The sequence below is a fragment of the Mauremys reevesii genome, linkage group 5 (assembly GCF_016161935.1).
Source record: "Mauremys reevesii isolate NIE-2019 linkage group 5, ASM1616193v1, whole genome shotgun sequence".
NCBI lineage: Eukaryota > Metazoa > Chordata > Testudines > Geoemydidae > Mauremys > Mauremys reevesii.
Window position 1 is genome coordinate 91,545,561 of NC_052627.1, and position 24,796 is coordinate 91,570,356.

At 45.9% G+C, this 24,796-nt stretch overlaps 2 protein-coding genes across 2 annotated transcripts in view; one reads left to right on the forward strand and one right to left on the reverse strand.

Annotated features, from left to right (window-relative positions):
* The window catches only part of ATP10D (ATPase phospholipid transporting 10D (putative)), a 113,601-nt gene extending 104,564 nt beyond the window's left edge, over positions 1–9,037 (reverse strand). The window contains exons 1-2 of the mRNA XM_039540192.1: positions 8,921–9,037; positions 6,977–7,086 (exon numbers count right to left, since the gene is read on the reverse strand). The gene's annotated coding sequence lies outside the window, so the exon portion shown is untranslated. The remainder of the gene's footprint in view (positions 1–6,976; positions 7,087–8,920) is intronic.
* Positions 9,038–9,440: 403 nt separating this feature from the next.
* COMMD8 (COMM domain containing 8) lies at positions 9,441–23,377 on the forward strand. The gene is made up of 5 exons (XM_039540195.1): positions 9,441–9,606; positions 13,622–13,777; positions 16,966–17,118; positions 20,083–20,238; positions 22,874–23,377. The coding sequence occupies exons 1-5, from the start codon at positions 9,562–9,564 to the stop codon at positions 22,892–22,894; spliced, it is 531 nt and encodes a 176-aa protein (XP_039396129.1). The 5' UTR covers positions 9,441–9,561; the 3' UTR covers positions 22,895–23,377.
* Positions 23,378–24,796: the final 1,419 nt, after the last annotated feature.

Here is a 24,796-nt window from a genome sequence, read left to right on the forward strand (position 1 = left end):
GAGAAGAGCCGCCTCAGCAGCCTGCCCGTGGGCTCCCGCATCCCCTCACCCGGTGAGGAGCCCTGTCCGGGGGCACAGAGGGGCCCGCTCTCCTGGGCCGCCTTGGTATAGCTGGCCATGGCGGATTGGCAGTGTGCCAGGGGGAGCGGGTTCACTGCGGGACCCGGTCCCGACTCCCGGCGGCAGGAAGTGGGGGCAGTAGAGGCTGCTGAGCGTCCCCGGGAGGAGGCGCCCGGCCGCGGCCATGGATGACCTGCTGTTCGTTAGCTGGGAGGAGCTGAGCACATAGCAGGTGCAGGTGAGCGGTAATTGGTGGCGGCTAGAAAGCCCTGGGGCGAGGAGCTCGCATACTGCGGGGTCATGCGCCACCCGGAGCAGCTCCTCCAGACACAGCCAGAGGGGACTCCCTTGCCAGGGGGGTGCTAGTTGCGCTCCTGTGGTGCGCAGCGGGGCCCCAAGTGGGTGAGCCAGCTGGGGGCCGCAGGAGTGGCGGGGAGCTCTGCCCTGACCCCTCCCACACACACACACACAGCCCTCTGCCCTGACCGCCCCCCTACAAACCCAGCCCTCTGCCCTGCAACCCCGCGCCTTGAGCTCTATGCCCTGCACACACCCCAGGTCCCTGCCCTGAGCTCAGTACCCCCTCATATGCACCCAGCCCTCTGCTTGACTCCTTCACCCATGCCCCAAGACCCTAGCCCTGACTCTGGCACCCCCCCACATACCCAGCCCCCCCGACACCTGCACCCCACATACAGTCCCCATGCACCCCTCACATCCCCACCCTGAGCACCAAATGGGAGCTCCTGCACCCCACCCCCCACATTCCCACCTGCACCCTTCACACCAAATGGGAGCTGCCCAGGTAAGTGCCCCACACCCAAACCTCCTGCCCCAACTCTGAGCCCCCTCCCTCCTTCACCCCCAGCCCTGTGCTCAGTCCACTCCCACCCTCAGCTCAGTGCAGAGAGAGGAAGAGAATGGGCCAGAACCAGGGAGAAGGTAGGTACCCACTGTATGTGGGCAGGGCCGGGACCCCAGATCAGCAGTGGGCTGAGCAGGTCCAGCAGCCAGGATCCCGGCTGGCAGGAGCCAGCAGATGGAACCCCTGAGCGGCAGTGGGTTGAGTGGCTCAGCCCACTACCGGTCTGGGGTCCCGGCCACCGGCCCCGCACAGCCCGCTGCGGTCTGGGGTTCTGGATGCCAGAGCCTTGCCAGCCGGGGTCCCGGTCACAGGCCCCGCTCAGCCCACTGCCAGTCTAGGTGAACAGAACAGAACCCCAGGCTGACAGCGGGCTGGCGGCGTAAGATAAACATTTTAATTTAATTTTAAATTAATATATTAATAAATATATTATGTGATCATGTCACCTGAACTGGAATCCATCTTTAACTTGGTGCTTTTCCATTAAAAAGGAGGGGGTGGGAACCCAGAGAGGGGCAAAGGATTCCCGCCTTATGCAAAAGATATATAAATGGGTGGAACAGAACAGAGGGGGCAGCCATCATGAGGAATCCCCTAGCTACCACCTGAGCTGGAACAAGAGCTGTACCAGGGTAAAGGACTGTGCCCAGACTAGGAAGGAGTCCAGTCTGTGAAAGAGACTTACTCTCAGGGTGAGATTTTATCAGTACTCAATTATATTACTCTATTAGCCTCAGATTTGCGTATTTTATTTTATTTTACTTGGTAATTCACTTTGTTCTGTCACTTCTTGGAACCACTTAAATCCTACTTTCTGTATTTAATAAAATCACTTTTTACTTATTAATTAACCCAGAGTATGTATTAATACGGGAGGCGGGGGGAAGGCAAACAGCTGTGCATATCTATCAGTGTTATAGAGGGCAAACAATAAGCTTTATACAAGGTAAAACGGATTTATTTGGTGTTTGGACCCCATTGGGAGTTGGACATCTGAGTGTTAAAGACAGCAACACTTCGGTAAGTTGCTTCAGTTAAGCCTACAGCTGTTAGGGGACATGGTTCAGACCTGGGTCTGGGTTTGCAGCAGGCTAGCGGGTCTGGCTCAAACCAGGCTGGGCACTGAAGTCCTAAGCTGCCAGGGCAGGAAAACAGGGGCAGAAGTAGCCTTGGCATATCAGTTGGCAGCCCCAATGGGGTTTCCGTGATTCAACCCGTAACAGCTGGTATGTATTGAGGGTACTCAGGGTTCTGTAAGCTTTGAATTATGCACTTAAATTGACACATTCTGCTGCAGGATGTATTTGATACTGTCTATACTACAAGAAAAGCATGAGTTATAACAATTAATTACACATATTTAGCACTCATGTAGTGCTTTTATCCATAGTGCATGGCTCTCTGGCATGGGTAGGTGCCAGCATGTCATAACATAATTTTATTGCCAGCGTGGATGAAAAATCATGGTTCCAGAACCATGTTAGGAAACAGGGTTTTAGCTTTGATCTCAAGAGCATAAATGTTCTCAAGAGGATACTTAACTTACAACTGTAATATTAATACTAGGAATCTCCAATCATTGCAACAATTTAAGGATTATGTTACAGAATATAGACTCTACAGAGTAAATAGCTAATAAAAATGCTCAGAGCATCAATCCAGTGCTGTCTAGTCAGGTTTTCTTATTATAAACTTGAATGGTAGGTCTGAGTGTAAGAACTAAAAAAGGTACAGTACAGTACATGTAATTTCTTGTAGTCACTTCACTAGTACAAAAGAACAATTTATATTTAAACTTTGCTGGATTCCTGGTCTTAATCAGATTGGTTCATTGATTGCCATTAATGCCTCAGGTTTGGTCTACACTTAAAAAAGGTTTATAAAGATGCAATCATATTGGTATAAAGTACTGTATACTAGTATAACTTCTTTGCTTCACCAAATCAGAATAAGCTATTCTGGCATAAGCACTTTTATAAGGTATAATTACATCTACTGCATGGGGCTGGACTTGCCACTTTAACTATGCTGGCATGGTTAAAATGGCAAAATGTGTGAGTGTAGACAAGGCCTCAGACTTTGGGCTGGTGTATACTACTAAGTTAGGTCAACTTAGCTATATCACTCAGGGCTATGAAAAATGTCAAGCCCTGTGCAAAGCAAAAAGCCCACATAAGCCCTGGCATAGACACTTCCTCCATCGACCTAGCTACTGCCTCTTGAAGAGGTGGATTTATTACAGTGACAGAAGAACCCCTTTTGTTACTGTAGTGTCTACCACACTACAGCAGAATAGCTGCAGCTGTGCTGCTGTAGCATTTCTAGTGTAGAGATACCTTCTGTTTTGCAACTGCTGCAATGTGAAAACATGAGACTGATGAAATATACATGCAGTGTCTGGTGTAATCATTCTGGTGGATAAACTTGAAAAGTAATCAGTCAATTTTAATATTTCTGAATTCATTAATTACTATCATCATCCCACAAAAAAAAGTAGAGAAAAGTGGTTGATTTAAATAAATATACAAAATTACTTTTAAGGCCTAGGTCTGATAGATTGTTCAGAAAGTGAGACCCAGACACTTGCAAGTAAAGCACAATATAGTACCCCTTCTCTAGAGTCTAGAACTATAGGTCCCAAAGGGGAGAATGGCTAGCAGAGCTGTTTTCCTAAAAATGTATATTAAAATTAAGAGCAAAACCTATTATTGCACAAATGGGTGAGAGTTGTGAAGACTGTGCAGAAAGCTTCTTCCCCACTGGCACACCAACACAGCAGCTGGGAATGAAAAGTTCATAGGGCCTTGTGTATATGCTGCCCCTGAGAGCAATACCGAGGAGATTGTCCTTTTAAAAAGAACAATTAGAACAGCTATGAAGTGCGTTGTTCAGGCTTCTGAGCCAAACTGCTCTGCCCTTGCAGGATGGCTCAGGAACATTGCCCAGTTCTGATCTCCTGCCCCAATCCCACCATCCTCCTCACCTCTCAGAAAAGTAAATGTAGGGTTTTGCCATAATGCCAGTTATCCTAAGTTGACATTCTTTACTATTCAAAATTGAAAAATGTGTATGAAATTAGAAAGTTTCACTGAGGATTCACCAAATCAAATATATTTTCTACCCTTGTGTGCCAAGTCCGCTGCCCTGTCACATTGTGTTGTGTTGATCTTCTTCAGCTGAGAGCTTCTCACTCTCTGGCCTGGTCTATATTACAGAGGTAGGTCAACATAAGGCAACTTACATCGACTCAATTATGTCAGTGCCCACACTACAGCCATGCTCCCACCGGTGCAAGTGCCTTACTATACTGACACAATAACTCTACCTCCACAAGAGGTGTAGGGACTATGTTGATGTAGTGAGGGCAACACTGTGTCCATGTAAACACTACCTTACTTACATCAGCTGTTGGCTGTCATTGTTGTCCATTTCACAGGTCTGTGTCCAGCGAGGAAATTGACAAGAAAGGCTGGTAGGCTCACACCTTGAGCAATCAGTGCAGGGCAGGTGGGGGATTCCAGCCATAGCAAGGCTGCCCTTGGACTTTTGGTTCCCCGCCAGGCTGCTGCTCGGGCTCCCTGATGCCCCTTGAAGTCCTGGCTCCTTGCTCTGAGCCAGGCTGCCAGCCAGGTTCCCAGATGTGTTCAGGTTCCTGGCTCCACACTGGGAGCTGGGAAGTTGCCTAGGCTCTGGGCATGACACTCCCCACCCACAGCTCAAGGGGCAAGCCAGGCTTCTAGAAGGGAGCTGCATGTGGAGCTGAGAGCCCAGGCTCTCACTCCCCCCACACTGCCCCTCTTAAGTCAGTGGAAGCACTCCTGGTGAGGAAGTGCACCATTGAGAGGAGGATAGTGTGGACATGAACCACTGCAGTAATTACTGATGTGATTGTAAGTCGAACTATTGACTTACGTCTGAAGTGTAGACATACCCTTTATGTGCATATGTTGTTTCTTTATCCCCCCAGGTTTTCTCTCTCCCCAAACTGTGTTTTCTTCATCCAGTCCCTTAATTCCATGTTACCTTTAATCACCAGCAGCTTTTTTTTTGTGTAATACTCCCCCTGCTGTTTTGTTTTATTGCATCTGAGACTAGTACAAGCAGATGAAATTGGCCTCATTTCCAATCATCTACAATGCATTTTTGAGGCAAGGTTACAAGTGAAAATGCCTGGAGGGGCAGGAAGATGGGATTACTACTGAAAATGATTTTAAAATCTAATTTATTCATCTATACACTTGCTGTTGTGTACATTCAATTATAACATCAAATACTATTTAGATATAAAATTAAATGTATATTTTTTCAGAAGCCATTATATTGTTTTTGAAATTGATAATGTAGCAAGAACAGCAAATGTATACCCTGAAAAACCACAGATTTATTACTGTAACAGATATCTGAGATGAACAGAAACTTCCTTGGAAACAGCAAACTCCACTGTAGGCCACCCTAGCCCAATAGCTGTAATTTTGCCTGTCTGGGGGTTTACTGCACCTATTGTCCCTGTCTACACAAGTGAAATATGGCATCCTATCCATTTGTTTCCCTGCCATTACTGTAATACATGAAACATCCACACAAAAATGGTTTTAGAAGTGTAAGGCTGCCCATGCCACCGTTTGGAGTAGATGTGCTTCAAGCAGAGCTAACCATCATGTGGCCTTCCATAAAGCCACTCTCCACCAATGTAGTATTGTAACACCTTGTTCATCAGTCTGTCATTTTAGCACCAATTTCATAAACACTCTCATGGGATCTTACTTTGAAGCACGAGTAGTCCCACTGACTTCAATTAATTAAAGTCTCATGGGACTATTCACAGGCTGAAAGTTAAGCAGAGGGTTTCAGTACTTTGTTGAAATGGGGCTTTAATTCATACATTAACAAACTTCCGCAGCATGTATAATATAAATTTGTTTAAATAAATACTTTGCACTTCCACAGCCTTTCACACAAGGACTTGAAAAGGTTTTATTAATTGTAATTATTGTGGCTGTTCAGTGCACCAAAACCCAAGGGTGCCATTAGTATACCAAGTGTACCACATCTCAGAGTAGTCCTGAGGGCATTCTGTGCCAAAAAATTAAAAATTCTCCAATATTCTGCAAGTTTTATTTGTCAATAAATAAATGCAGAAGCTCCAGCATAGCAGTGGGGAGCACAGGCCACTGGAAGCATGAAGATGAGAGATCACCCTGCAGCCTCCCCACCCCAGGGGCACAGACTCAGTGGTGAGGCTGCACCTGACCCTAACAAAGCATAAGGCGTGGGCCTGCCCCAGAAACACCCTGTTGCCCTGCCTCTCTGCACCAGGTGTGGGGCGGGCAGGCAGGCTCAACCAGGCAGGATCTGAGTGTGGAGGGTCTCGGTGCGGGGGGAGAGGATTCTGTGTGGGCCAATCTTGGTGCAGGAAGCTCAGTGGGGGATCTGGATGCACAGAGACTCATTGGGGGTGGGGTTCCAGGTGCAATGGGACTCTGCCAGGGCTTTCAGGTGAAAGTGACTGGGGCTCAGTGGAGGGGTCTGGGTGCTGTGGGGGTGGGGCTTGGTAGGGGTCCAGGTGTAGCTACTTGGTGGTCAGTGTCATGGGGGTCTATATGTAGGGCTCAGGGTGGTGGGGCTCATCAGGATGGGGGTTGAATGCAGGGAGCTCAATGCGGGGGATCTGGGTGTAGGGGGCTCCAAATGCAGGGGTTGAGGTTCAATGGGGTGGGGTTCAGGTATGGAGGACTGGGGGTACTGGGTGAGGCTTGGCAGGGGATGTCTGGGTATGGGAGGTCTAGCGGCATGGGAGTTGGGCAGATGGAGGAGCAGCTCTCTGTACAGTGACCCCTTCTCCCACAGTTGAGGAGTGATGTGGGCAGGAAGCAGGGGAAGATCTTGAGCTTCCTGCAGCTTGGGGAGGTTTCTAGAGTGGGTCTGACACTTCATCCACTTGTAGTGGGGGAAGAGGATATTCCATCCTCTCCTGCCTCCAGCCCAACAGCTGTGATCCTGCTCAGGGTACGAGCCACTGGCTGGAGTGTACCCAGCCCTATAGTGATTTACCTCTCTAATGGCTGCTCCAGGTGCCTGAAACCATGTACTTCTGCAGCAAGGGAGTGGTGAGTGAATGCTCTTGCAGCTTCCCTTTGCTTCCCTGTCAGAAAGACATTTTTCTGCATGGAAGCAAAAAAAAAAAAAAATCTGTGAGAGACATGAATTCTACGCACACACAATGGCACACAATTCCCCCAGAAGTACTCAAATGCAAGTACTGTAGGTTCTTCAGCAGCTAGGCCTTATAGGCACTATCCGGTGTCTCATGATCACTCAGACACATGGCTGAGCAAAAGGGTATTTTACTAGGGCAGACAGGAAAAGGAATGTCTGCAAATATCCTGGGTGTATAGCAGCTTAAACAGTTAAGACTTCAAAAAGAGTAACAGCAGTTCTTGTCTGAGTCCCAGAGCACCAGTCTAATTCAGAATCAGGGCTCTTCAGGCCCGAGGGTGCCCTCTCCACTCCAGTTTCTAGCAAATCGGAGCCTGCAGGGCTCCAAGCCAGAGCAAGGGTATGTCTACACAGCGATATTAAAGCGCTGTTGTGGCAGTTGCAGCACCATCTCCCAGCACTGTAAAAAAACCACCCTCACAAGGGGAGAAGCTCCCAGGGCTGGTGCACTGTCTACACTGCCACTTTACAGCACTGAAACTTGCAGCGCTCAGGGGTGTGTTTTTTCACACCCCTCAGGGCTTGGCTACACTTGCAAGTTGCAGCGCTGGTAGAGGCTTTCCAGCGCTGCAATTAATAACCGTCCACACCTGCAAGGCACATCCAGCGCTGCAACTTGCTGGCTGTACACCTGGCCAGGTTGGGGTGTAGCAATTGCAGCGCTGGTGATCCAGCGCTGCTCATCAAGTGTGGACACACACCAGCGCTTTTATTGGCCTCCAGGGAATAAGGAGATATCCCAGAAAGCTTTTAACTAAATTACTCTTTGTTTTGTTATGCAGCCTCTCTTTGTTTTGTTGTGAACTCCGATGGGAGCTCCATTGAACTGCTTATCTAAAAAACAAACACTGATCACAGCAAACAGGAGCTATCTGTACCTGGCTGTGAACGATCAAATGAGAGGCAGGGAGTGAATGTTTGCTTGACAGAGAAACAGCGTTGGAGGCAGGCTGTTTGCAATTAAGACCAAGGGCTCGCGAACATTTTGTGATTTTTCAATCCAGGAAACTAACACAGTGTTGGCTCCAAAAATCCACTCTCTTTTCCCCGCTCCCTGTCACAGTACACCACCCTCCAACCCCCTCTTTTGAAAAGCACGTTGTTGCCACTTGAATGCTGGGATAGCTGCCCATAATGCATCACTCCCAACAGCGCTGCAAATGTGGCCACACACCAGCGCTGGTAGCTGTGAGTGTGGCCACACACCAGCGCTGCTCCTACACGGCTGGATGACCAGCGCTGCAAACCGTAAGTGTAGCCAAGCCCTCAGTGAGAAGGTTGCAGCACTATAAAGTGGCAGGGTAGACAAGGCCTTAGGGCTTTTTTACACTGGAAACTCCAAAGCGCTGCCAGGGCAGCGCTCCCACAGCAGCGCTTTGGAGTATGAGTGTGTTCGCGGTGCCAGCGCCAGGAGAGAGCTCTCCCAGCGCTGTAGGTATTCCACCTCCCCGAGGGGATTAGTTTACAGCGCTGGGGCACTGTTTACACGGGCGCTTTACAGCACTAAAACTTGCTGCACTGGGGAAGGGGGGGGTTCACACCCCTGAGGAGAAAGCTGCAGCGCTGTAAAGCCAGGGGGGGCTCTAGGAATTTGGCTGCCCCAAGCATGGCGGCACGCTGCAGGGGGCGTGCAGCCGGTCACCGGTCCCGTGGCTCCAGGGGACCTCTTGCTGGGGTCTGGAGCCGGCCCTGTGTAAAGCGCCAGAGTGGCCAAGCCGCATTAGGGCCCCTTTGCGCCAGCTCCCCGCCCAGTTGCTGCTGGCGAAGTCCCACGCAGACCTGCAGCGACGTCTGACAGTCTCAGCCTCTTCCACACGTGGCTCTCTCCAGCTCCCCCGCAGCTCCCACTCCCAGGAGTCGCCCGTAGAGCCCGGCCACCTCCCTGCGCCCGGGCGGGAGAGGGACGCACAGCGGGGAGGAGGCGGACAGGGGCTGCGGTCCCCTGCTCCGCAGAACGAGCCCAAACATTACGGGACCCCGCTGTGAGGCTGGCAAGTCCCGCACCCCCGGAGAGCTGGGGGCGGCTGGGGCAGCGCAGGCTAACGGCTTCGCTCCCCTCCGGCTGGCCAGGCAGCGCCGGGGGCCCAGCGGCTGCGTGCGCCGCGTTCCGCTCCCGCCCGCGGGAACTCGCCGCCCCCGCCCTGGGGCACTGGCCCGCAACCACAGGCCGGAGCAGAACCCAGCAACCAGGCGCCCCTGCGGAGGCTGGACCCACACAAGCCCCACCCCCTTCACTGCTCATGCGCGCGTCCAGACAGATTCCGCCCCGCGAGGTCCACTATTCCTGCGCATGCGCTCTATAGCTCTCCCCTTCCCCACGAGGGTCTCTCACGGTACTTCCAGAGGAAGTACGAGGCTGGAGCGGTGAGGGTCACGTGCTTTCGCTGGCCCCGCCCCCCGAGGCGCGGCTGGACGGGACCATGTTGCTGCTGCTGGAGAAGCTCCCGGCTGACCAGGCCCTGAAGGTGAGACCCGGCCCCGCAGCCGGTGCGCTGCTCCTCCCCCCACCCCCCGCGCGGAGCGGGCTGGGCTCTGTGGCGACGGCGGCCGGGCCGCCCGCAGCCCCTCCGCGTAGGGGCTCCCAGCGCCCAGGCGGAGCCCGGTGCGGGCAGACGCAGGACCGCGCCCAGCCGGGCGGGCTGTCGGTGGGCAGCGAGCGGCCCCGGCCGTGACCTGGCTGACCCGCCCCATGCTGCACCTCAGCCGGCGGCGCTGCAACCCGCCTGGGGCTCGGGCCCGTCATCTCCGGGCTAGTGCCGGGTGGGGTGTCTCGTCCTCGCTAATAGCGGGAACCCCCCTTTGCTGTACGTAAGCACCGAACCAGCGCCCCGCATTCCGCACCGCGTGAAGTTGAGAGGAGCCGCCCGCCCCTCCTCGGGGACACACAGACCAGCTTCCCTCGTTGTAGTACGGGTGTATGGCGGTAACACCTAGTGTGGGGCGCTCCTGCGTGTGACCCCTGGGCCGCTACACCTCCGCACGTCCGGCTTGGGGTCCCCCTCCGCCCTCAGCATTCACACCGTGCACGTGGGGAAGCAATCCCAGCACACGTGCTGGTGCTGGGATTCGTGGGCTAAACTTCTGTGGACAATATTTTAAGTAACTTAGACATCGATACTTTCTGTTTATGAAAGGAAGAATGTTCAGGACAACGACTCCCTCCCATCCCACCTGGGAGGCTTCCCTGCCCCCCCCCCCCCGCAACTGTTTTTCCTGCCCCCGGCACCCAAAAATAGAATAAACCATCAATGACAACCATCCTGTGGACATGTTTGTGTATGGATCAGGATTCCCTCTGCTCACTAAACTGGAAGGGATAATTGAGTCTTAACTTCTTAGAAGTAATGAGAGAAATACTTTTAATTGTCAGGAGAAGGGTATTGGTTACATTTGTCTTTAAATGTAATTTTGAGCGAGGCTGCATTAATTCATCATACCCTAATAAAATGAGCTGGGCAAATCTTTCTCCTGTTGTTCCCTTATCTCCAGACAGCTCCTATTAGCTAATGATTAGGATAATGTCATTAGGGCTCTCAAGCAATTAAAAAAATTAATCATGATTAATTGCATGATTTAAAAAAAATCACGATTATATAAATATTTTTGGATGTTTTCCACATTTTCAAATATATTGATTTTGGTTACAACACAGACTACAAAGTGTATTGTGTTCACTTTATATTTATTTTTATTATAAATAATTGCACTGTAAAAATAAAAGAAATAGTATTTTTCAATTCCCTTAATACAAGTACTGTAGTGCAATCTCTTTATTGTGAAAGTTGAATTTAAAAATGTAGAATTATGAACAAAAAATAACTGCATTAAAAAATAAAACAATGTAAAGTGAGCCTACAAGCCCACTTCTTGTTCAGCCAATCACTCAAACAAGTTTGTTTACATTAGCAGGAGATAATGCTGCCTGCTTCTTGTTTACAATGTCACCTGAAAGTGAGAACAGCTGTTCCCATGGCACTGTTGTAGCCAGTGTTGCAAGATATTTATGTGCCAGATGTGCTAAAGATTCGTATGTCCCTTCATGCTTCAACCACCATTCTAGAGAGGACTTGCGTCCATGTAGATGATGGTTCTGCTCGATAATGATCCAAAGCAGTGCAGATCAATGCATGTTCATTTTTGTCATCTGAGTCAGATGTCAGCAGCAAAAAGTTGATTTTTGTTTTTGGTGGTTCGGGTTCTGTAGTTTCTGCATCAGAGTATTGTTCTTTCAAGACTTCTGAAAGCATGCTCCACATCTTGTCCTTCTTAGATTTTGGAAGGCACTTCAGATTCTTAAATCTTGGGTCAAGTGCTGTAGCTATCGTTAGAAATCTCACATTGGTACCGTTTTGTCAAATCTGCAGTGAAAGCGTTCATAAAACGAACAACATGAGCTGGGTCATCATCCGAGACTGCTATAGTATGAAATATATGGCAGAATGCAGGTAAAACACAGAAAAAGAGACATACAATTCTTCCCCAAAGAGTTAATTAAAAAAATAATGCATTAATTAAATTTGTGATTGAACATTATCAGCATGGAAGCATGTCCTCTGGAATGGTGGTTAAAGCATGAAAGGACATACAAATGGTTAGCATGTCTAGCAATAAATATCTTGCAGTGCTGGCTACAAAAGTGCCATGCAAACGCCTGTTCTCACTTTCACGTGACACAGTAAATAAAAAGAGGGCAGTGTTATCTCCCGTAAATGTAAACAAACTTGATTGTCCTAATGATTGGCTGAATAAGAAGTAGGACTGAGTGGACTTCTGTGCTCTAAAGTTTTACATTGTTTTGTTTTTGAGTGCAGTTATGTAACAACAACAAAATCGACATATGTAAATTGCCATTTCACGATAAAGAGATTGCACTATGGTACTTGTTTGAGGTGAATTGAAAAATATTTCTTTTATGATTTTTACAGTTCAAATATTGTAATAAAAATAATATAAAGTGAGCACTGTACACTTTGTATTCTGTGCTGTAATTGAAATAAACATTTTAAAATGTAGAAAAACATCCAAAATATTTAATACATTTCAATTGATATTTTATTGTTTAACAGTGCGATTAAAACTGCAATTAATTGCGATTAATTTTTTTGTGTTAATTGTGTGAGTTAACTGCGATTAGTGGACAGCCCTACTTATCATGTATCTAATAGTTTTCTTACTTTTTGATCTTTAAAGAACTGTGAAACAGACAAGCTGTTTATTACAGGGGTGGCCAAACTTACTGACCCTTCAAGACGCATATGACAGTCTTCAAAAGTTAGAGAGCTAGGCCACACCTGCTGGGGCTTGGGGCTTCAGTCCTGCTGAAGCCCCAAGCCATGGCAAGTACATCCCGCAGGGCTGAAGCCCGGAGACCCTCCCGCTCTGCTGGGCAGCAGCCATGAGATCTTTCTCCCCCGCTGGGCAGAAGCCCCTACCCTACCACCACACTGCAAGCAGAGGTCCCAAGCTCCCCCCCACTGTCTGGTAGGTGGACAGTGGAGGGAGATGTGGGGGACTCCACAAGCTGCACTTTAATGGTAAAAGAGCCACATGTGGCTCGTGAGCCACAGTTTGGCCATCTGATATGTACAAATCACTGTCCAAACACACACACAGTTGGCAGTTTTATATTTAACAAGCGAGATAAGAAAAATATCTTGATTAAAATAACTAGAGGACTAGTGAAAATATTCTTGAACTTTTCTACCAGTACAAATAAAACACTTGAGATATTTTTCAGTCATTCTCACAACTGTCAGCACAAAACAAATTAAACACTATGACTTTCTTCGCTGATGATAACCCAGAATCCTCTGCTGCTGTCACAACAGCTCTGACTATTGTTGATTTTTGTTGTAAATGAAGTACTAGTCAGTCCTTTTCAGTCACAAAGAAAGTAGTTGCTGCACTGGGCCTTGAGGATAGAGAAACTGGAGAGTTTCTGGGTGCAAGTGGCTGGTGGTTTGGAGAATGGGGAATTATAGTAGCAGTGGATATTCACTTACTAACATCTTGTATTTATGTGGCACATTTAATTTTGAAGATTCCAGAGTGCTTCAGAAAGATCATTGTACCTTACTTAGGTGAAACTCAGTGATAGTTTAATAGCACATATCAATACTGCATAACAGAAGATTTAAAAAAAAAAAGAACTATCCAGATGAAGAGGCATGATGTAGTTACCCTGTGAGGACCCTGGTCAAAGCAAGGGAATTAAATGTATCTCCTTTAATGAAAAGTGTTGTGTGATGTAGTCAGGATTTCTTTATTTTTATTTTTTTTTAACAGCTCTTCCAGAATAGGCTACCTCTAGCTGCACATTATCCCTTTACACAATACCAGGGTGGCATTCATTCAGCATCCAGACGCTGAGGCAAACGTGACACCTGAGTTGTCTGCTGAACTTTGCTTCTTGTGTAGGGTAATAGTGGAGCCATTGTAAAGCCTTAGAGGTTTTGGGTTTTTTTGGTTTTTTTCCTCCAGTTCCTTCACCAAGTAGTTGATGGCATATGTGGCCGTGCATATTGTCGATATCAGGATTATGGCAGTGTTTGGAATTTGGCAGAATGGATGGAGATATTAGAAGAAACAACAACATACTTCAAAACTACAGTTGGCAAAAATCTGTCAGATGAAGAGGTAAGACTATCATCATTGATTAGATTTGACTTTCTGCCATCAAGCCTATTGCTATTGTATCCTGAAATATTTATATATTTTAAGTGGGGGTTCATATGTTAAATATAGGATCTGGGTAGTAATAAAATAGACCAAATCTTGATCACCTTAAGCAGCTCCCTGTCTGCCTCCTCTCATCCCCCTTTATTTCAGGGATTCTGTGCAGCTCCCTGCATCCTCTCTAAGAACATAAGAACATAAGAAAGGCCGTACCGGGTCAGACCAAAGGTCCATCTAGCCCAGTATCTGTCTACCGACAGTGGCCAATGCCAGGTGCCCCTGAGGGAGTGAACCTAACAGGCAATGATCAAGTGATCTCTCTCCTGCCATCCATCTCCATCCTCTGACGAACAGAGGCTAGGGACACCATTCTTACCCATCCTGGCTAATAGCCATTTATGGACTTAGCCACCATGAATTTATCCAGTCCCCTTTTAAACATTGTTATAGTCCTAGCCTTCACAACCTCCTCAGGTAAGGAGTTCCACAAGTTGACTGTGCGCTGCGTGAAGAAGAACTTCCTTTTATTTGTTTTAAACCTGCTGCCTATTAATTTCATTTGGTGACCCCTAGTTCTTGTATTATGGGAATAAGTAAATAACTTTTCCTTATCCACTTTCTCAACATCACTCATGATTTTATATACCTCTATCATGTCCCCCCTTAGTCTCCTCTTTTCCAAACTGAAGAGTCCTAGCCTCTTTAATCTTTCCTCATATGGGACCCTCTCTAAACCCCTAATCATTTTAGTTGCTCTTTTCTGAACCTTTTCTAGTGCTAGAATATCTTTTTTGAGGTGAGGAGACCACATCTGTACACAGTATTCGAGATGTGGGCGTACCATGGATTTATATAAGGGCAATAATATATTCTCAGTCTTATTCTCTATCCCCTTTTTAATTATTCCTAACATCCTGTTTGCTTTTTTGACCGCCTCTGCACACTGCGTGGACATCTTCAGAGAACTATCCACGATAACTCCAAGATCTTTTTCCTGACTCGTTGTAGCTAAATTAGCCCCCATCATGTTGTATGTATAGTTGGGGTTATTTTTTCCAATGTGCATTACTTTACATTTATCCACATTAAATTTCATTTGCCATTTTGTTGCCCAATCACTTAGTTTTGTGAGATCTTTTTGAAGTTCTTCACAATCTGCTTTGGTCTTAATCACTGACAACCAGGCAATCAAAGCTCTTCTTCAGTGACAGATGGACTGATATAACTAATGTCTTTTCTGTGGCCTCACACTGCTGCCTGTCTGTCACTCTATCTTCCAGCTTCTTCAGCTAAATACTTTGGGGGGGAGGGGAATTCTCAATGAATCAAACTAACTAAGGGTCTCTATCAAAAAGATAATCTGTTTGGAGAGAATGGAAATCTATATAATCAGTGCTCTTCAGGATTTGTTTCATGCACAGTCTTTTTTCCATTTCTAGCGAAAACAAACTTCTGCAGGAGGGAGAAAGAACATGCACTTAAAAATTTGGTTGTATGCCTCCCTGGTTAGTTCTGTTAAGTTTCTCTGTTCCAGGTTCTTTATGACCCCCATTTCCTTCCTCCCCTACCATGCCAGCAGTTCTGTGTGCACCCTATTCTCACTTCCCCTCCGTGGCAGGGATTTTCTTCACCCTCCCTTCTCCCATGACAGATTCCCCCTACCCCTCTGTCCCTGTCTGTGGTTCTATGTGCCCCCATTCCAAGTTCCCCCATTATTCCCTCTACATGGCAAGGGCTTTGTGCGTGCTCTCATTCTCAGGTCCCTAATACTGCCCTTCAGGGTTCCGTGGGGTTCATTCCTCCTCCTCCTCCCGTGCCATGGACTATGTGTGCCTCCCCATTCCCGCCTTCTTCCCACACGCTGGGAGCTCTGTGTTCTCCCCCCCCTCTCCCCAATTAGGGTCTACAGTCCTCTTTCTTCCCCTCCCCTCAGGGTCTCTCTATACTCCTTTCCCCTGGGCCAGGGCTATTGTGCCCCCCTTATTCCATTCTGGGGCCACCCATTCTTCCCACTCATGGCAGGGGCTCTGTGCGCCCCCATACCAGGGATTCTGTGTTGCCCCTCATCCTCACATAGCAGGGACCCCCGTAGGAGGGACTCTGCAAACTCTCCTCCCTTTCCACCCATGCCAGGGGCTCTGGCTGCTCCCCACCCTTCCCACCTTCCTCTACCTTCCAAGTGGCTCCGTCTGTTCCCTCCTCCTGACCAGGTTTCCCCAATGTTCTTCCTCCCTCCACCAGCGTTTCTGTGTGACCCTTTCCCCCTTCCCTTTGTGCCTGGGCTATATGTATGTCCCCATTTCCTCTCTTCCCTCATTCTCTGTCTGGGAGATAAGTCATTCAGTGTGTCAGCATGTTACTCTATTGGGAGGATGAGCAGAGATGAGATGTGGTATTGATATTGTGGAAGACACAGTGTGACTAATTCTAAGGAAAACTTATAGGTGCTTATAAATACAGTTAGGAATGTATTTATTTCATTTTATGGATATAGCAGGGAGGTAGCAGTCAGAGTGCTAGCTCCAGAGTGTATGTGAGCAGCTGAGTGACAGATAAACAGTCAATACCAGTGTGTCCTTTCAAACTAGCACTGGGAGAGTTACCTTTTATTTTATTTTTTAAAGGATGCCTCAATGGATTCTAATTGGAACTTTTCTTTTAAGAATGGAATCTAAACAGGTTAATAGTATCCCTTTGAGAAACCGTTCTCCAGTCAATGTTTATACATATATTTAATTTACAATTATGGAGATAAACTTTATGGAGTCATGTTTGCTTATGCACCATAAGAAACACACATGGGGGAAATCAATGGGAAAGGGGCACGGATAGGGAAACTTCCTTGAATTTTTCAAACCTCAAGTGTATTCAGCTGAATTGTTTGTTAACAACAGTGAGTAAACACTTCACAGATTTCCCTAGCACATAAACAAGGCTTTATAGTGAATAAAAATTACACTGTATCTGAAGGTGGTTGCTTATCTCCACTGTCTGCCATTGTGACCTGTTGGGGAGGCAAGGGCATAAACTGAATGTAACTCCAGGTAACAGTTAACATTTTGGCTTCTTATCCAGTACAGCTATATTCTATTGTAAATTTAACCTTTTCTGCTTCATAATTAAAACTCTCTTTTTACTGATATTTGCAGGCTGTTCAGCAGTTGAATGAATTGAGCTCAAGCTATCAAGAAGCAATCACAAAATGCTTGAAAGGCAGAAAGGAAGAAATCAGGTATGCACTGGTAGAAAGCATAAGTGCAATCTCCTCTGCCCAGCTACAGGATTTTGACTGGCAGTTAAAGGTGAGACACTATGTATGTTGCTTACTGTCCAGAGCCTAGAAGGCTACAGACACAGCCTCTGGTAGGCTGCATGATTCAGAGATAAGGTTAGACTGGTATGGATACCAGAAACCTAGAGCAGAAGAATTGCAGGGAAGGCATACAGCTCATGAAAATAAGCTCCCCTTTGCTGTGCTGTATTATTGCCATCTCTTGGATGTTTTTGTGAGATTTTGATTCTCCTTACATATTTAATTTACATCGCCCCATCACCATTTGAGCCCTGACTGGGACACTTGACTGAATAGAAGAAGAAAACCTTTACTTAGAATAAAATAAAGTATTGACATCAGTTGTATTTAGTTTTATTTTACTAAAGAGAACTGCCCAAAGTTGGAAGAACATCTGCCTATAGTACAAGTGCTTTTTTGCATAAACATTTTAATCTGCCAGAAGTGCATTATAGAAATAATCCTGGTAATATTGCTTATGTTTATCTGTCCTTGTTAGTTGTTAAATAACAGACTAGCTTTTTGTCCTAACAAGCACTGTAGATATTTTTTGCTAAAAAATGATTTTGAACTCCAAGTCAGTTTCTGACTGGGCCACATTTTGCAGGAGCTGATAGCATAGCATCATGTTGTGCATCAGATGAGCTGCCTGTTAAGTACTGATCTGTCTCACTGACTGAATATACTGTTGCCAAGATTATAAACCAGACCTATAAAAACACCCAGTTGCTGCCTGCAGTTTCTTGTTACTTTCTCCTATTGAGGGTTTGTTTTTGTTTTTTAATTTCTGGGTAAGAATTAATATAATGTGAACTAATTCACAGCTGTCCATTTCTTCCTCTGTGGCTCACTTTTTGCTTTATCCTTTATTCCCATTAGTCACCTGTGTAATTTATTAAAATCAGAAACTCTCCTTTGGGGAAATGCTGCTGTAATAGTTATATAGGACCAGCTGCCTTCCCATAGTTGTACAGGACCAAAACCAAGTCACAGGCTCTCTGTATCTGGTATATGATAATACTGCCAAGTGAATGGAAAAATGTATTCTGTGTTTGCTAGCTAATGTGAAAAATACCTGCACCACTTCACACCCTGCAATTTAAAGGAATAGAGCTGCATACTGTATTTAGTTGCAAAATTGTCAATAAACTTTCTATTACATTTTTTTTAAATTAACTTTTACTAGGGCTGATTTAAGTAGTAGAAAAACATTGACATGCCATTTGACCAATGTTACCAGTATTTGTAAAATTGTAAATTTGTTAAATAGTATTTGATCAGCTGCAGAGTTGGCTGGAAAGTGCAAAAAACCACTTAAGAATATAAGAATGGCCACACCAAGTCAGACCAGTGGTCCAGCTAGCCTAGTATCTTGTTTTCTGACAGTGGCCAATGCCAGGTGCTTCAGAGGGTATGAACAGAACAGGTAATCGTTGAGTGATCCATCCCCTGTTGTCCACTTCCAGCTTCTGGCAAACAGAAGCTAGGGACTCTTCAGAGTATGGTTTTGCATCCCTGCCCAATAGCCATTGATGGACTTATCCTCCATGAACTTATCTAGTTCTTTTTTCAAACCTGTTATAGTCCTGACCTTCACAATATCCTCTGGCAAAGAGTTCCACAGCTTAACTGTGCATTATGTGAGGAAATATTTCCTTCTGTTTGTTTTAAACCTGATGCCTATTACAGTAAAAGCTTTGTTGTTCGGCGTGTTGTGGGAATGGGGGGTGCTGGTAAGTCAAAAATTCTGGTTAATTAAGAGTTTTATACTTACCAATGGAGGGAGGTAGTTTGGATGCGGGAGGAGTCTCAGGGCTGGGGGTTGTGGTGTGGGAGGGGTTGGGGCACAGGCTCTGGGAGGGAGTTTGGGTGCGGGAGGAGTCTCAGGGCTGGGGATTGTGGTGTGGGAGGGGTTGGGCACAGGCTCTGAGAGGGAGTTTGGGTGTGGGAGGGGGCTCGGGGCAGGGGTTGGGGCGCAGGAGGAGTTTCAGGGTGCCGGATCCAGGTGGCGCTTACCTTGGGTGTCTCCCTGCAGGCAGCAACATGTCCCTGCTGCTCCTAGGTGGAAGCGTGGCCAGGCGGCTCAGTGCGCTGCCTCCACCCACAGGCGCCACCCTTGCAGCTCCCATTGGTCGCAGTTCCTGGCCAATGGGAGTTGCGGAGCCAGCACTCAAGGCGGAGGCATTGCACAGAGCCCCCGTGGCTGTTCCTCTGCCTAGGAGCAGTAGTGACATGTCGCCACTTCCGGAGAGCCATGCGGAGCCAGTTAGGGAGCCTGCCGGCCCTGCGCCAACTAGACTTTTAATGGATATCAGAAATGCTGGTTACTAGAGTTTTCTGGTTGGTAAAGTGTCGGATAACACAATTTTTACTGTAATTTCATTTGATGACCCCAAGTTCTTGTGTCATGAAACGGAGTAAACAACATGTCCTTATTTACTTTCTCCACATCAGTCATGGTTTTATAGACCTCTGTCATATCCCCCTGTTCTTTTCTGGTACTTTGACTCTGGTACTTACTCAACAAGTACCAGAGTAATTGGGTAAGTTGTAAATACTGTTCAGTCAGGCCTACTGTCATCTCTTTTACCTTTATAGTCTTTCAGGGCTCTCTGTCTCTCAGCAGATTTGCCCTTTTTATCTAATCCTGGCCTTTGTTGGATGCATATTTCAATTCCATTGTATAACTTGCATGCAGGAGTATTTGAAAAAGTAAATAAGCAAGAAACTTGACAGTGTCACTGTTTAAATGTTGGCAGGTCCAAAATGTAATCTGCTTTAAAAATCTGATTGCAAAGTTCATGCAACCCAAGTTTTGAGGAATGATTTCAAAACACATGGTTCAGTGCTGCTACCTATACTTAACATTACTCTTGACAGTGCCCTTTCAAGATAAAGCGTAGATGTGGTGGCCTGGTGGACATATAACATTTAATGGCTCTATTTTAAATGACTTTTAATTCATCATGTACAGCTTGCTCTCTCCAGTGATAAGATCTCCATGCTGCAAATGCCACTTCTCAATCTTGATCTGGATGTGAAAGAAAATGGTGAAATTAAGCCAGTCTCTGTAGAAATGAATAAGGAAGAACTGCAGAACCTAATAAATGCACTGGAAGCAGCTAATAAGGTATTTATTACTGACTTTTTATTACATCCTTTCTTAATTAGGTCCTAAATACTGCAATCATTTTAGTATACTGTATTCCTGTTCTTATAGGACCTTATAGGAGGTGACTTGGTAGTGGAACATGCTTCTGTGGAATTAGATCTTATTACTGTATTTAAGTTTGTTTATGTTTCTTCCGCAGTCTTCGTTTATCTCTGGCACAGTTTTATAAAAATCATCTCTTCCTCTAATGAACAGTAACACTTTTTTTTTGTCATTTACAATAGTTGATTTTTATCAAACTTTCTTCCTCTGCTGCTTTACCCCTGCTTGGAGTTCTGTGGCGTAGGCTCAAAATTTTGCATGCCCCTCTTATATTGTTTTGTTTCATAGTGTTTGGTTACCATGGTTAGCCTGTCTGGTTCTGTATAGCAAGACAGAGCCCAGGATATTGCTACCATTTTAAAGGTTCGCATTCCTTCTACAGGGGCAGGAATGCAGCAAGCACAATAGACAGCTGAGATCAGGATTAAAATGTCCTGAAAGTTGTAGCAAGCAGAAAAGAATATGAAAAGAACAGCATTTTAGCTGAAAGCCACATACAGAATGATTTGAAGACAGAATTTCCTCCTGACCCTCACAAAGCATCAGTGGCTGAAAATGGACTCTTTGACACATTATATGGGTTTATCTAGATCAGGGTGGGTAAACTTTTTGGCCTGAGGGCCACATCAGGGAATAGAAAGTGTATGGATGGCCATGGAGTTGGGGTGCAGGAGAGGGTGTGGGCTCTGGGGTGGGGCTGGGGATCAGGAGTTCAGGGTGCCGGAGGGTGCTCTGGGCTGGGACCGAGGGGTTTGGAGCAGGGCTTTAGAGCTGTGCTCCAGCTCCGCTCCAGCTCCAGGCAAAAACCTACTGCTCCTCACTCCAGCTCCAGGCTCCACTCCAAAGCCCTGGTTCGGAGGGTGGGAGGGGGATCAGGGCTGGGACAGGGGTGCAGGAAGGGGTTCAGGTTGTGGCTGGGGGTGTGAGCTCTGAGGTGGTGCTGGGGATGAGAGGTTTGGGGTGCAGGAGGTGCTCTGGGCTGGGATTGAGGGGTTTAGAGAGTGGAGGTAGAGCAGGGCTCGGGCAGGGTGTTGGGGCCTGGGGAGAGGCTCAGGGGCGTGACGCCTGACCCTGTGCCCCAGCCAGAGCAGGGCTGAGCCGTGTGGTGCGGCCCTGCCGCTGCGCTCCGGGCGGAGAGGGGCCGAGCCGCGTGGTGCGGCTCAGGAGCCGGCTTAAAATGGCTCGTAGGCCGTAGTTTGGCCACCCCTGATCTAGATCAAGCAATTCTTTATTTCCTGTGGGCCAATAGAACAGATAGAAAGGGGATCGGACACTGAGAATGCCAGTATATCTGACACTGAAAAATTTAATTTTAATGGAAACTAAATCCCCTGGAATAGTTCCAAATTGGACCATGGAAAGCAGAAAATAAGCAGAAGTAACTTAAATATGTTTGGAGTGGCGTGGTGATAGGGAAAGACACAGTATTGTCTGACTTGTACATATGCTGATGGTAATCACATGGATTGGAGGTATCCTCAACCAAATTGCAGCATTTATTCAAGGCACTTCATAAGGTACAGTGGTTTGTTAGCGCTGTTGACGAATGATGTACATGCTTTAAATATCTGTTGATTTACTAATAATGACTGTTTACAAACTTCTGTCTCCCAGTAGAATGAGTGGAGAAATGATGGAATAAAGTAGAAGGATCCATTTAGAAGTTGGCTACTTATCTCTTAGGTCAAGGTTTTTTTGTTTTTGTTTTTTGTTTTTTAAACTTAGCAAATAGTTTGTCAGCTGTTATCTATCCATAATGTCTTAGTATCGTGACTGCAGTTTGCAGGCCAACTCATCTAATGTTTTTTCAAGAGTGCTTGGCAACTGGAAAATCCTGGCTTGTAATTCTTAGTGCTTTTAGTATCAAATGCTAAATGAGGCAGAAGTGTGACAGTAATAGTGCTGTTTTTTTAAAAAGTGGTCATACATAGTTCAAAGTGGTACGAGCACATCTCAGTGTAGCAGCGCCAGGACTGGGCCACCAAGCAACCTGACAGCTAGTCATGGCTGGTCATCTTCATCCCAGGTGCAGCAGAAACTTCCATATGTGCCCTGCTGTGGCCAACAGTCTTCTTTTGCTTTTGGGAGTAGCTCTGTGGCTGCCTACAGGAACTGTTCCTTCTTGGCAGAGCGGGCTCCTAGGCAGTTGGCAGCAGTTCCTGTTTGGGCCTTCTCAGAGCTGATCACAGGAAAACTTTGAGGCCTCTGGGTACCCCTGAGTTCCCTGCAAATGAAGCCAAAGGAGCAGTTGCTCATCAAGATTCTGGGCTACCCAGCCAGGGCTCCTTTAGCCCAGGCTTCAGCAGATGCCAGCTTGCTCGGCGCTCTCCTCAGGGTTGCAGGGGAAGATAAGGTAAAGTTCTCATACTTGATTGTATGTATTGAGAGGAGGGACTCACTCTGTGACTGGTGTCCCATGTCTGTTTTGTGAGGCAGAAACCTGCAGGCATATTTGCAGACTGTTTGTAAGGTATTGTCCAGGCTTCTTGAGCCTGTCACTCTGGCCCTGATTGTAGCTGAATCTCATTCTTCTTTCAATTTCTTTCTGAAGGTCGTTTTGCAGCTGAAATGACGAGACTCTGACTATCAGTGACATCTGTTGGCGATGGTTCCACAAGAGACTGCAGAGAGAATGGAGAGATATTCTATGAAGTGGGAACATAATGATGCTATTAAAGTACTGAGTTAAGCAAGCCATACTGATGTGGACCAGAAGATTTATCAAAAATTTGCTGGAAAAAGAGAGCCTGCTGTCCACTAGACCCAAAACACAGTTGCCTTGTAGAAAATGCTGAAAGTTATATAGGCATATGAAAAACTACAGTAGCATTTATGAAAAATTTGAGTGCTGTGTTTGACTTTGGAGAGGAGATTTTGCCGATGTACATAAGCTTGTTTTTGTTCAGAATAAGAAATCTTGCCTTCATAGTAACTTATACATAACAGTGTAATATGAGTTGCTTTCCTGGGAAAGGTAAGCACACCTGTGTCCTGGAACATAAATATTTGATACTTGTGAATAGCAAAGTAATAAACAGTTGATGCTTTACATAGATAATGGCTTTTGAAAATTTAAAAATCTTTAAAGATTCAGAAACTTCCGACCTGTGTCTTGTGGGTTTCACATAATTGTCTTGAATCTGCTCTGAAAACTGGGCCAGAGTCAAAATTCTAAATAAGAAACACATGGCTTTCAACTGACAAGTGTGACTCAAAAAAAAAATAATCAAGTGGTGGCTTTGCAGAATAGTAGGTCAGCTATTTCCAAAGTGTGTCTGTGTATATGCTGTACACAGGCTGTCATAATAGTGCTCCCAGCCCAATATAGCCATTTTTCTGCAGGGAGGTTGTTACACACCTACAGAGTTTGGGGGCAGGGTTTAGATTACATGCAGAATTTCTGAAGAGAATTTATTGACACCAGAAATCTATCTGATTCAGATAATTACATGCTTGTCTAAATATCAAAACACGTTTAGTTGTATTTAAATAGAATAGAAAAACATTTATGCCTTCATTTTATTTTCAGTGAACTGTAGTAAACCATGTTATCTGCCTTTAACAAATAAATTCTTGGGACTCTTTCAGCAGGAGGATGCGGAAGTGATGTAAAGGGCAGGATCCTGCTTTCATACCCAGATAATAGTGATTCGTGAGGTACGAGACCCAAGACTATCATTCATTTCAGTAGTGAGGTTCCCATTGACTTGTGTGGGAGCAAGACCTGAGTTCAGATTTACGTCTCCAAGAGAAAACAGTCAGCCACTACAACATTCTGTAGGCCAGATCCTCACCTGGCATAAATCAATTGGAGCTTTGCCAACTTGCATCACTTAAGAAGCTGGCCCTCTAAGGAAACATTAGCCCTGCCAGCATAAAATATAGGTGTCTTTTAAGTCAGTAATATGAAGGAATTCACTTTACATTACCTTAATTACTGAAATGCAAATTCATATTAATTATTTTCAGTTTTTCTGCCTTAAATAGAATTTTAATTTTCTCTTTCCACTGTGAATAGTATTTGTAAGTAAATGATTGTGTAAATACTTTGTGTTTTGCATATGGCAAGCTAATGAAAAAGGCATGAACCACCACTATTTAATATTATGGTCAGAGTACTACATAACATTTCAGAAATGATAATTGCAAATGAACTCTTATTTTACTGTATCATTGTAATGGGATTTACAGTAGGAATGAACTAGAGAGAACCAACCTTCAATATCACATAGAATAGTTACATGTAACTTCCAGCAATTTATTTTAGATGCAGACAGATGCACCGGATTTTTCTGATTGAAATAAAGCAATTTTGTTGCTCAAAGATATTCAGGCTATTATTGCTTTTTTAGCCTTGTTTTTGTTTTCTATTGTTGAAATAAGGGAATAGGTTTGCTTATCAGGTTAACACAATCTATTATTGATTTGTGTATGTAAATTCTACTGGTGTAGGCTAGCATGGCAGTAGCCCTAA